Source organism: Rana temporaria, chromosome 2 (genome assembly GCF_905171775.1).
Source record: "Rana temporaria chromosome 2, aRanTem1.1, whole genome shotgun sequence".
Classification (NCBI taxonomy): domain Eukaryota; kingdom Metazoa; phylum Chordata; class Amphibia; order Anura; family Ranidae; genus Rana; species Rana temporaria.
In genome coordinates, this window is record NC_053490.1 from 32,583,946 (window position 1) to 32,597,880 (window position 13,935).

The 13,935-nt window shown below is 47.8% G+C and overlaps 1 protein-coding gene across 1 annotated transcript in view; it reads right to left on the reverse strand.

Moving 5' to 3' along the window:
* DGAT2 (diacylglycerol O-acyltransferase 2) overlaps window positions 1–13,675 on the reverse strand; it is a 35,942-nt gene extending 22,267 nt beyond the window's left edge. Inside the window, exon 1 of the mRNA XM_040340028.1 lies at window positions 13,564–13,675. Within this exon, the coding sequence (XP_040195962.1) occupies window positions 13,564–13,603 (40 nt within the window). The 5' untranslated portion in view covers window positions 13,604–13,675. The remainder of the gene's footprint in view (window positions 1–13,563) is intronic.
* Window positions 13,676–13,935: the final 260 nt, after the last annotated feature.

Consider the following 13,935-nt stretch of genomic DNA (forward strand, 5'->3'; position numbering starts at 1 on the left):
GGTATGAGAGGCTATCAGCGTTTCTTTAAAAGCAGCAAACCACCAGGAGTGTTTTCCCCCAGCCAACCATCACCAAGGGACACACTACCTCACCCCCCGACCACCAGGAGAATACACCAGTGAAGCTGAAAGAAGGTAAAGGAACACCACCCCAGGGTTCCTACCTTAGAGTGGCTGGTGCTGCTGTCCTCCGGAGGCGCGTGTGAAGCCTCTGCTTCCGACATCTCCGGTCTAGGCTGTGGTCGATGGACACGCTCCGATTGCCGTCCCCACGGCTGAAAAGCGTAGGCCGCACCAGCCTGGCGTGTGGTCCTTATCCCCTGCCGCGTCTGGGCCTAGGAGACGCGTATCCGGCGGAAGTGCCCGCCCCTTCCGGATCTGACGTCACCCGTCATCCGGCCGGTCTCAGCTCCTGACCCAACTGTGTGATTACACAGGGAGCCGACACGCCGCCTGCAGCGCCCCCCTGGACGAAAGGAAAAGGACCCCCTCGGTCGAATACTTCCCCAAGAACGCCGAGGCACGCAGCGCAACAGGTACCTTCGATTTTTAGAGCTCACTAGCTCAATCAGGTAGTTGCAGGACTGAGAAATAGGGAGTCCAGGACCCCCCTCCTCAGAAAACATAGCCCCAGCCTCCCCAGCTGTCTGGCTCTCGGCCCCAGCGGTGTCTCCTGCCGGAGGAAACACCATAAACTGAGGAGCTGAGGGAGGATGAGGCTTAAATCCTTAATTGGAAGGCGGTGTTTCCTAAGAGGGGAGGAGCCTGTGTCTCTCTACAGTACCTGTCCTGAAAGACGAACAGGGAAATTAGACAATGTAACATTTAAAAATAAATTAGACTCATTAGACGAGCCACACATGGTAGTGCTTGGACAAAGCTGGTCAACGTTTCGCTTTTGCTTCCTCAGGACCCATTTGTCAGAATCAAGCAGAGGGATTCAACACCAAGAAGTGGAGGACAACAGCTGTGGGAGAGGAGCCCAATTTATGTTATTGGAGCATGGCTCATAATTGATCCATCTAATGCCCAATATTAGGAGGATTTCGTTTTCAGCCAAGGAAGTTGCCATGTTGCCAAGTATGTGATCAGTTGTGACACCAGCCATTTGATGGTTTGGTTGCGAGCACAAGCAATGTAACTTAAATCAATGGGTTTAGTTCCCCTTTATAAAGTAACCCACTCATGAGAGAACTATGCAGGGCCGTCTTAATAGCATCATGGGCCCCTATAATGGAAACAGTGCAGGTAAACAGAAATTGAGTAGGTAGGATGCAGGGGATATCTGGGGTTTAGAGGGGTCAGAGTGCTGGGGGGGATATCTGGGGTGTAGAGGGGTCAGAGTGCTGGGGGGATATCTGAGGTGTAGAGGGGTCAGAGTGCTGGCGGGACTATCTAGGATGTAGAGGGGTCAGAGTGCTGGGGGGGGGGGGATATCTGGGGTGTAGAGGGGTCAGAGTGCTGGGGGGGATATCTGGGGTGTAGAGGGGTCAGAGTGCTGGGGGGATATCTGGGGTGTAGAGGGGTAGCCCGGGCTCAAGGACCAGCTGCTTTGGGGAAAGGGCAGGGCCCCCAGATGCAGCTGGGGCCCCTGGGCAGTGCCCAGGTGTGCCCTCTCATTAAGACAGCCCTGGAACTATGAAGACACCATTTAGGATGAGGGCCAATAGAAAAATATAATATAGAATATAAAAGGTGTACCCATAACACCATAGGTTTCTGCAACTACATTGTACATCCTTTGCAGACACCAATTACAGAAAAATCCTTTGGTAAAGCTTGGTGCAGCAGACACGGGCCCCCAGCTAAAGGTTGGACGCTCCTGGTACAAACTATTTGAAATATTGCCAAATACAAACATGACCTTTATTATTAACTTCATAAATATCACTCAAGCGTCTCAAACTGGATTTTGGTGCCAGGAAGGGTCAGGGAGAAATACTTGATAGCGTACAGCCGCAGGCATGTAAATAAGTAGTGTTCATTAACCTCCTGTGTATGGGCACAGCTACAGTATTTCTGCACCCAGAATCAGCACTAAATGCTGTGAAGTATTGCCAGAACAAAAAATAAATAAAAAATTGGCCTCTGAAGACTGATCCATAGAAGTCCATAAAGGATCAATTAAAAAAAGTGCGCACTTCGGAAAGGGGAACAAACAGGATAAGAGCACTTATTCCTTCAAGCCCAATTGAACTGTTTAAATTACCCAAATATGTTCAAATATGTTCCAGGTAAAGCAAACAAAAAAGGTGCGCAAAGTCTTAGGCTGCATTCACACCTTGGCGTATTTACGCCCGAGCCGCTGGAGGGGCGATTTTACATTGTTGTCTATGAGATGGTTCACATCTCACGCCGAAACGCCGTACGCCTGCCAAAAAGTCCCGGACCCTTTTTTTCCCCCAGGCGGCTTTCGGCATAGACAAAGTGTAGTAAAAAAAAAACAAAAAAAGAAAAAAAAAAAAAAGGTAAAATAGCCGCGTTATAGTGTGAATGCAGCCTTATGCCTTGTACACACGATTGGAATTTCCGATGGAAAAAGTCAGATGGAATTGTTTCATTGGATATTCTGAGCGTGTGTGCCCCATCTGAGCCCCCCCCCCCCCCCCCCCATCAGAAATGCCGACGACTTAGAAACATGTTCTCCTTTATTCCGATGAAAACATTTTCATCGGAAATTCTGTTTGTCTGTATGGAACTCCAGAGAAAAAAAAAACATGCATGCTCAGAATCAAGTCAACGCATGCTCGGAAGCATTGAACTTAATTTTTCCCAGCTCGTCGTCGTGTTGTACGTCACCGTGTTTTGTACGGTCGGAATTTGGTATGACAGTGCGTATGAAAGACAGCTTGAACAGAATTCGTCAAAAAAATCCGTTGGAGTTTATCCAGATGGAAATTCCGATCGTGTGTACGGGGCATTACAGTACTTTAAAATTCAGCCACAACCCAAGTAGAAAAGCCTGCTCCCTGCCATTATGCTACAGGACCCTTGCTCTGTGGGGAACCAGTGGCTTCTATGCAGAGATCACACCCCCCGCACCAGTGGTTGCCAATCAGCAGAAAGTGAGCTTTGTGGAATGCAGAGATATAGGCCTGACCTCTGTTGTCAGCTCACTCCTCCCCACACAGAGAGCAAGGGTTCCACTCGTCAGCATGCTGGCAGGAGACAGGCTTTTCTACTCTGGCACCCATGTGAATGAGCCCTAAAGCAGGGCGCGACAAACCCTTGGCACCTGGGGTGCCAGACACCAATTCTCCCCACACCCAAGCACTATGCATCCCAAGCTTCGCTTGCCCACCTTCAGGCTCTGGACCGGCATAGCAGGTGCCACCAGGTAGAGTGAAAGGAGATCAGGAACATGTCCACCCTTCTAGTTGACCTGTGACGTCACATGTTCACAGGTGTTTCTGGCCAGGGTCTTAGACCTAAGTATATCTTGGGTCTAAAAGTTCCTGCAGGTCTCCCCTGTGCTTCACTGAATGGAATGCAATGCACATACGTTCTTTCCTGGTCTTGATGGCCAGAAAAACCTGTGAACATGTGACGTCACTTACAGGTCAACAACTAGAAGGGCGGACATGTGTTCGCTCTCCTTCATTACCTGGTGGCACCTGCTAAGCCGGTCCAGGGCCTGCAGGTGGGCAAGTGAAGCTTGGGATGCATAGTGCGTAGGCATGGGGAGAATTAGTGTCTGGCACCCCTGGTGCCAAGGGTTTGTCGAGCCCAGCTTTAGTGTTCATTCACATGGGTGAATTAATAAAAAAATGAAGTTAGGCCTCGTACACACGACCGAGGAACTCGTCGTAAATGAAACATCGTTTTCCTCGGCGAGTTCCTTGTTAGGCTTGTCGAGAATCTTGACAAGTTTTCTTTGCGTACACACTGTCAAGACAAAATCTCGTCGCTCTCAAACGCGGTGACGTTCAACACGTACGACGGCACTATAAAGGGGAAGTTTGATTCCACTGGCACAACCCTTGGGGCTGCTTTGGCCAATCTCATGTTACTGCGTGTTAGTAAAAGTTTGGTAAGAGACGATTTGCACTTTTCAGACTGTTACAGCGTGACAAATGTGCTATCTCCATTACAAACGCTACTTTTACCGAAGGTGCGCTCCCGTCTCATACTGTATTCTGAGCATGCGCGGGTTTCTAAGCATACACACGAATATGTGTCTCGTCGAAAACCAGCCCGACGAGGAAATTGAGACTCCTGTCGAGGAAAAAGAGAACTTGTTCTTTTTTTCTCATCGAGATCCAACGACAGTTTTCTCGATGAAAAACATACACAGGACCGTTTTCTTCTGCAAAAAAGCTCTGCCACCAAGTTTCTTGATGGATTCTGTCGAGGAAAACGGTTGTGTGTACGAGGCCTTACACTAAGGTGACCAGATTTTCAAACTGAAATCCGGGGACATTTTTTTTTTTACTAGTAATGCCGTCAATAAGTGACTCACTGCCCATCGCCGCCGCCCGCCTCACAGCCTCTCAAGTCTTACTCTCTGGGCCCCGGCTACTACTGGATGGGGAGCAGAGGAAGATCACTTCACCAGGGAAGGCAAGGAGATAAGCAGACAGGCAGCTGGCGGGGACTTGAGCTAAGGCAGAAGAACATGCGAGTGGAGCTGAATAGGCATGCACCCGAAACTAAAAAAAGGAAAGGGGCGCAGATAATTGAAAAAAGTACACCCCTAAGCTAGTAGGAGCGGCAGAGGGGGGGTGTGTAATTCAGATTTTTTTTTTTTTATTCTTCACTGACTGTCTTTGAAATGGCCTAAGCCCCTGTTCAAATCCAATCTGGGGACAAAACTGGGGACAGACTTGGTCCGGGGACAGTGTCCTTAATCCAGGGGCTGTCCCCAGAAAACAGGGATGTCTGGTCACCCTACCTTACACTCAAGCACATAAAATCCCCCCCCCCCCCACTCCAACATATACAAACGTAAAAGTAGCCTGAAAATGGCAACTGCGATACATGTTCCATCCTGGCGTGTGTGGCGATATGTGAGCAATAATTCCAGCACCAGACCCCTTATGCAACGCTAAACTGATGACTTATAGGGGACTTTTAAAGTATCGCCTATGAAAAATTTAGGGCACCGACATGTTTAAGATTTGACATGTTGGGTATCCCATTTAGGTATCCTAGCTTTCAGGTTTGATCAGGTCAGCAAAGCTTAAAAAATTTTTTTTTTTTCCCTACCATGCTATCCAGCATACTAGCGCGAGCTACAGTATGCCTTTATTTTATTGCGCCGTACTCACAGTTTAATCCCGTGGTTACGTTTCAGACTCCCCGCGAGGAGTAGGCGTTCCTATGCAGAGGGGAACATGATTGACGGCCGGCTATGGTGCGTCACGCTTCCCGAAAATAGCCGAAATAGGACTTGGCTCTTCACGGCGCCTGCGCAGTCAGCTTCTAGTCTGTGCGCAGGCGCCGTATAGCGCCGAGTCCTACTTGGGCTATTTTCAGGAAGCGTGACGCGCCATAGCCAGCAATCATGTTCCCCTCTGCATAGGAACGCCCATTCCCCACGGGGAGTCTGAAACTTAACTACGGGATTAAACTGGGAGTACGGCGCAAAAAAATAAAAATAAAGGCATACTGTAGCTCACGCTAGTATGCTGGATGGCATGGTAGAAACTTGTTTTTTAGGGTGAACCACCGCTTTAAACAGCAAAAGTGAACAGCTGTCCATCTTCTACAGCCAACTTTACTTTTCCTGCTTCAGAAGCAACTAGAGCAAACATTATGTAAACAAACCCAATATAAAGCAAATTATATCAAAGAGCACCTGACATAAGCTACATTTTCCTCCCATATGCCCTCTGAGGTTAAAGTGAAATAAAAACTCATGGGCACTAAAGTGTAATGGCGGCGTTGGCCTTCAGCCTATAGCAGATAGACAAATGTTAGGCTAGGTTTACATTTGAAAAACATTATATGTATTCAATGCTTTCATAGTGTAAGGGTTTGAACCTCCATCAGGTAATGTCTGCGGTATGTGTTATGCCATTGAGAGTTCTGTACTGGAGACATGTCAGGAAATTCTTAGAGGAGCTCCAGTCTCCCCAAATATAAAAAAAAAACAAAAAAACACATAACTAGATTCAGGTAGCTTTACGCCGGCGTATCAGTAGATACGCCGATGTAACTCTGAATCTACGCCGTCCTAAATTTAAGCATATTCTGGAAACCAGATACGCCTAAATTAGGCTAAGATACGAGCGGCGTAAGTCTCCTACGCCGTCATATCTTAGGGTGCATATTTACGCTGGCCGCTAGGTGGCGCTTCCGTTGAGTTTGGCGCAGAATATGCAAATGACTAGATACGCTGATTCACGAACGTACGCTTGCCCGTTGCAGTAAAGATACGCAGTTTCCAGAAGAGGTACGCCAGCGTAGTCAATGTTAAGTATGGCCGTCGTTCCCGCGTCGAAATTTGACATTTTTATACGTCGTTTGCGTAAGTTGTCCCTGAATGGGGCTGGACTTAATTTACGTTCACGTCGAAACCAATACGTCCTTGCGGCGTACTTTGGAGCAATGCACACTGGGATATGTACATGGATGGCGCATGCGCCGTTAGTAAAAAACGTAAATCACGTCGGGTCACCACCCATTTACATAAAACACGCCCCCTCATTTGAATTAGGCGCGCTTACGCCGGCCCCATTTACGCTACACTGCTGTAACTTAAAAGGCAAGTGCTTTGTGAATACAGCACTTGCCTCTCTGACTTACGGCGGCGTAGCGTAAATACGATACCCTTACGCCGCCGTAAAAATGTGCGCATCTACCTGAATCTAGCTAACAATCTACAAATACTGTAGCTGTCCTCTTTCTGCCAGTAAATCCCTCATACAGTCCTCTCCCTGTTTGATCATTAGCTCAGGCTTACAACATCATGCACGGCTCTCTCTCTCAAGTTTGCCAGGAAGAGGGGAGGGGGTTATAAGAGGGCCAATGAGAGCTGGAGGTGTGCCTGTGTTAATCCAGGAAGTGAACAGGCAGCAGCTTCAGCTGCCCACAGTTAAAATGGTTGCAGCCAGACTTGGTGGAAGGAAATTTCTGCAGCTTATTTGGCAAGTACAGAATCACAGTATATAAAATATGCAAAGTGGTTGGAGGGAAGCTGCAGTTCCCCTTTAACATAAGGACACTTACCTGTCCCAGGATCCAGTGATGTCCTCAACCAAGCCGGTGCAAGTGCCAGCATCTTCACCAAGGAAAGCCATCAGTGAAGCCTTGTGGCTTCACAGCCAACTGCATTCCCCGCACAACTGCATGCGTGAGCCGTTCTACACTTATGCCGCGTACACGCGATCGGTTTGTCTGATGAAAGCCGGTCTCATGGACCGTTTTCATCAGATGAACCGATCGTGTGTGGGCCCCATCGTTTTTTATCCATCAGTCAAAAAACTAGGAACTGGTTTTAAAATTATCTGATGGTTAAAAAAACGATAGAAAAAAACGATCGTCTGTGGGTAAGTCTATCGGTTAAAAATCCATGCATGCTCAGAATCAAGTCGACGCATGCTCGGAAGCATTGAACTTCATTTTTCTCAGCACGTCGTGTTTTACGTCACCTCGTTGGACGCGATCGGATTTTTAACCGATGGTATGTAGGCACGAATGATCATCAGTCAGCTTCATCGGATATCTGATGAAAAAATCCATCAGAGCGTTTTCATCAGATGAACTAATCCTGTGTACAGGGCATAAGTGTTTGGTCCTGCGATGTGTGCCAGAGGGCTGCAGGGGGCTACTCTGGCACTCATGTGAATGAGACCACACCCACGCACTATGCATCCTGGGCTTTGCTTGCCCCCCTGCCCACTCCGGAAGTGGGTGCCCCAAAATCAGATACCCACTCTCCCCCCCCCCCCCCCCCCAACTAATCACCTACCTCCTCTTTTTCTTAAGTCTCGGTACACACTAGCACGGCTACGACATCTCGCTACACGGCGCAACTTAATTGTAGCTTTCAAATAACTTCAACTGAAGTCAATGCAAGTCGCTGCAAAGACTTTGCATTAAAGTCTGTTAAAGTCATTTGCAAGCTGCAATTAAGTTGCGCCCTGTAGCGAGACTTTGTAGCCGCGCTAGTGTGTACCGAGACTTAAAGTGGAGGTTCACCCAAAAAACTTTTTTTAACATTAGATTGAGGCTCGTTTTGTCTAGGGGAATCAGGTGTTTTTTTTTACAATCGAAGCAGTACTTACCGTTTTAAAGATGCATCTTCTCCGCCGCTTCCGGGTATGGGCTGCGGGACTGGGCGTTCCTATTTGATTGAGAGGCTTCCGAGAGGCTTCCGACGGTCGCATACATCGCGTCCCGATTTTCCAAAAGTAGCCGAACGTCGGTGCGCAGGCGCCGTATAGAGCCGCACCGACGTTCGGCTTCTTTCGGCTACTCGTGACGCGATGTATGCGACCGTCGGAAGCCTGACGGAAGCCTGTCAATCAAATAGGAACGCCCAGTCCCGCAGCCCATACCCGGAAGCGGCGGAGAAGATCGCTCTCTAAAACGGTAAGTACTGCTTCGATTTTAAAAAAAAATTGCCGATTCCCCTAGACAAAATGAGCATCAATCTAATGTTAAAAAATGTTTTTGGGGTGAACTCCCGCTTTAAGAAAAGAAAGGAGGAGGTAGGTGACCAGTTATGTAGTGATTTCAGCACCTCTGCATTCTGAAAATGCAAGTTGCCTGGCTGTGGTCAATTAAATGTTTTCAAGTCACTGACTTGAAATAAGCATGTTGGGCCGTGTACATTGTGTGTGCAGTGTAAACATGCCTTGCAATGCATGGCTTGCTCCCCCCCCCCCCCCCATATAGTCCTATGTGCTGCAGTGCATTGTGATGCGATATAAAACACAATAAGTATTTTTTGTTCTTTTTTTTAGTGCACATCACCACATGTTTTCAACCGCGGCCATTAGGCAAATTCTTGCATTTAGCAGCACTGCTGGTGAGAATGAGCCCTAATAGACTACACATCATGCCCAGTCTTCCCCCGCAGAAAACCCCTTAACTAGATCTTGTAATCTCCCTGGAAATTCCGGCATCATGCTAAACCGTTTCCTCGCCATCATTCAGCAGGTACGGGATCTGCTACAAGGGGCTCATAAATTGGAAACACACACAGCACCTCCGCTGTTTATTTCATGAAGACTCATTAGCTGAAGAACAACGTATAAATATTTATAAGCTGGGATAGTTTTACTAAACGGGTCACGCTACCCGAGCCGAACGACTGCTGTAGATATCAGATGGTAAGCCAGCTCACCGTTTAGCCGAGTCTAGCAGAAAACAGGATTTTTGTTAAAGCGAATGTCCGCTGACATATTTTTATTAAAAGCCAGCAGCTACAAATACTGCAGCTGCTGACTTTTAATATTAGGACACTTACCTGTCCTGGAGTCCAGCGCCGTCCGCTGCAGAGGACGAGCGATCGCTCGTCACTCTGCTGCCCCCCCACCATCCTCGGTGAGGGAACCAGGAAGTGAAGCGCTCCGGCTTTACTGCCCGGTTCCCTACGGCGCATGCGCGAGTCGCGCTACGCCTGCCGATTGGCTCCCGCTGCGTACTATGAGCCGAGTGTTCCCAGAACACAATGGGAACGGGGGGACGGGAGGTGACGTCATGCCCGCAGTCTGCCCGAGACTGTGGCCGGATGTGGGTGCAAATACCTGTCAAATGGGACACCGGAGGGGGGGGAGGGTTTCCGATCAGCGGGAGCTCAACTTTAGGGTGGAGCTTCGCTTTAAGACTTATTACATCAAATTTCACCATTATGCAGCCCAGAATTCTGGGTTTTGGGGCATTTTGACACAACTTTTAGGAGTCCAGATTGGACCACTAAGGCGTTGTGGGACACCAGATCTGTGTTCCCTGGTTCAGATCTGTGACCTGTGAAAGTCCAATATCCCCCATAAACGCGTTTAATAAAACCGCTATTTAACCTCCCTGGCGGTATGATTATTTCAGATTTTAGGTGCTGAAAGCGGTACCATTATTTTGCAAGGAAATTTGGCGTTTTATATTGTAGGCCTGCAATTCTTAGGAATAACTCACTTAAATCTGACCAAACAAGAGTCTAGTAGACATCTCGGGTATGATAAAGTTTGAAAAACAAAATCATAAATTAGAATATAATAATTATAACAAATAATAATATAATTATAACAACAATTATTCAATAATGTAATCAGCTCAAAAATCACTGAAATTTTCTCAGTTGCAGAATTGTCGCTGTCATTACTTTTATTTTTTTATGACGAATTTCCCCACAAATCGCTATCGCTCAATTCTGCAAGTGATTATAATTTATTATCGCTGTTTTCTAGCTGCTCTAAAACCATTTTTGACATAAAGGGACACTTTTGGTTGCTATGGACAATCTCCAGTTTGCAGGCAGAAAGAACCGTTTTTATTATACAAAAGTACATGTAGGACACTGGGCAGACCACTAGGGACAAGGGGGGTGTGTATTTTTTACATACAGTACTGTAATCTATAAGATTACAGTATACTGTATGTAATGTGTTTACTTTTTTGAATTTGGCGCCGTTCTCTGCCCCCGTGCGTTGTAACGTCGCAGGGAAAGGAGATCGGCAGGCACAGGGACACTGTGAATCGAGCGAGGAGACACGGCTCGCTCGCACAGCGCAGCAGCGTCGCAGGATCCAGGGACAAGGTAAGTAAAACCTGCCTGTGGCTGCTGCGAGGCGATCCCGAGTGTGGCTCGGGATCCCGCTTTTGGTACAGAAATCTTACCCCGAGCCACACTTGGGAACACCGCCAGGGGGGTTAATAGTGCTGGAATGACCACAGGCTGGAAACCAAGGATGATCAAAGAGTGAAGGAAGGTCATCAGCACACCAAGGATTCCGCAAAGGGGTCCAAAGCTTTATTTCCGTTGGCACATAAACCCTTTGTGGCTGGTGCCACATTTTGAAGGAGTGGAAAACAAACCACCCCCCCGTCCGGTTGCTCGCTCTTCCGTCCACCCACCAGCCACATTCTTACCCTATGTAGATCACAGGCAGCTTCAGATCCTTCCTGTCTCTCCTCCATGGCTTGCCCTGCGTCTCTTCCTCATCGGCCGCCAATAGTCGCTTCTCCTCTGGGCCAATTGGGTCTCGGGACCTGCTTCCCGATTGGCTGGGAGGAGAATCAAGACAATAGCAAATATTAATTAGCTATTGTCAAAACTGGGTGGGCTCTGGGTGCAGCGCTCTGCACCTAAAGCCCACCATTTTAAAAGCCAACTAGAGCGTATGGCTCCAATGTGCTTTGAGGAAAAAATTTAAAATAAAAAAATCCATGCATTCGGTGCCCTGCATGTAGATCATGGGCCAGGCACATGGATTAGGGGGGTGCCCCATATGAAAAAGGCCAGCACCGTAATAAACAAAGCAATGTTTTGGAGCCATGCAGGCCCCTTCATTGGGTAAAGGGGCCCTGCTTGGATCTGAAACATTGCATAAAGGTAGGTTTATGATGAGACCATGGAAATAAAGCTTTGGACCCTTTCGAGAAATCCTTGATGTGCGGATGACATTCCTTCACTTTACAGCAACATAAAAGGTCTTAATAATAATGTTCATGTGTCTCTTACCACTTGCCGTGGGACCTCTGGGACAGGAAAAAAAAAAGTAAAAATGAACAAAATGTCAGTACGTCTGTCACCCATTTAGGGTTTCGATCAGCTATACTCAACCAGCGTTCCATGGTTGCTAGGGGTGTCTTGAGCTGTGGCCCACTGACCGGCCCATATGGACACCTGAGCCGTGGCCCACTGACCGCCCCCATATGAGGACACCTGAGCCGTGGCCCACTGACCACCCCCATATGAGGACACCTGAGCCGTGGCCCACTGACCACCCCCATATGAGGACACCTGAGCCGTGGCCCACTGACCACCCCCATATGAGGACACCTGAGCCGTGGCCCACTGACCACCCCCATATGAGGACACCTGAGCCGTGGCCAACTGACCACCCCCATATGAGGACACCTGAGCCGTGGCCCACTGACCACCCCCATATGAGGACACCTGAGCTGTGGGCCACTGACCGCCACCATGTGAGGACACCCGAGCCGTGGCCCACAGACCACCCCCATATGAGGACACCTGAGCCGCGGCCCACTGACCGCCCCCATATGAGGACACCCAAATAGTTCCATGGCCATATTAGCCAGCCGTATGACGCCACCAATGGAAATTTTAGCTAGGGTAGCATTTTGACCACCACTGTAATAGAGGCATTCTTCCCACTAACCACCAGTTGCTTTTAGACTATACTGTAAAATCTTGCAGTTTTTTTAGTGAAAAGAGGGGAAAAAAAAAAAAAAAGTTAAGCAGTAATGAGGATTTCTTTTTAACATGCAATTTTAGGGAAGTGGATGTCCATTTTAAAACCCAAACTACAAGAAGGGGAAAATCTACCTTTGCCCCCCACCCCTGTACTACAAGTGTTAAATGCTTATGTCTTGGGGGGGGTTACTTACCCGCCTTCTTCACCGATTTCCTCTCTGAAGCTGTGGGCACTCTCTCATTGTTACATACAATGCAGGGCTAATAACCATGCATTGTGCATAGAGGAGGCAAGGGTGCAACCGTGGCCTGGAGCACCTTAGTGGAATCAGTCCCACCGATGGAGCCCAAAATAAGGCAAAAATGACACTTGCGGTTTCAATGAGCTCCCCTAATGCAATGCATGTTAAACACTCATGTATTATAAAACCAATGGAAACAGGCCCTTAATGCCGCAAGTCGTTGACCTGAAAGGATTAAGCTATTAGGTTTTTAGTAGCATTCTTATAAGGGATCAGCAATGGCCAACTTCTGATCGCTTTCCCCGACTTCAACACAAAGCTGATCAGAATTAAACACATAAGACGTCGGGAACTGAATTCAACCTAATAAAGCAGGTAGTCGGACTACAAATAAAAAGGGTTAATAAAAGCTACAAGTTGCCCACCACCGCCACACTTTAGCAGGTCTCTGCTGCCCCTGGTTTTATCTGACAAGCCTTGCTGGTACTTGTAGTGCCACACAGACCTTTACCTGCAACTGTTCAGCAGCAACTAACAATTGCATACAAAAGGCCTGCAAAACACACTCCATGCACCTGACCCCTTTCGCGTCACCCAGCACCCTGTCCAATGGAAAAGTCTGCAGAACAGCGACAGAACGCAGACTGAACCAATAGCAACAAGGCTGTAGAATCTGGAGGCAGATAATGGCAAGCTCCAAAACAGGCTTAAAAATTCCCTAGCAAACCCAATGACATCATCATGCAAGAGGAAAAATAATATAATAAATAAAATCAGACTATAGCACACCCCCTCCACCTGCATACTGGTTATGCAATAGAAATGCAGATCATTACAGTATTACAAGGCTTGAGCTCTGTGACTTAATTGCTAATTAGGAACTGAAAGGGGAATGCAGTTAACCTGTTCACTGCCAAAGCAATAACATAGTGCAAGCCATGGATTCCTGCAGGGGGATTAGGGAGGTGATGAGAGGCTCCTGCTATAGGCTCTTACCTCTCAGCATCCCAGAGTAGGCAGCAATGATGGTCTTCATGGTGGAGGAGGTGCTGGTGCTTGTGGAGGAGCTCAGCTGTCACTATCCTCTCCCTTGCACTGTGCAGCACTGAGCCCAGAGAACAGCACCGCCTTATATATAGATAGGAGAGCACGGCGACATCTAGTGGCCGCTCTGAGGAGAACTGAGAGCGCAGGCCAGCTTGGCAAAGATCCAGTCTTTGTATTATTATTGCACATTGACACTAATACATTCATATTTTATATTACATACTTAGTACCTTTTCAACATGTTATAGTCATTATGCTACATTTTAGATACGTCTCGACATCAACAATGTAGCACATAGATATTTAAAGCAGTATTAACCC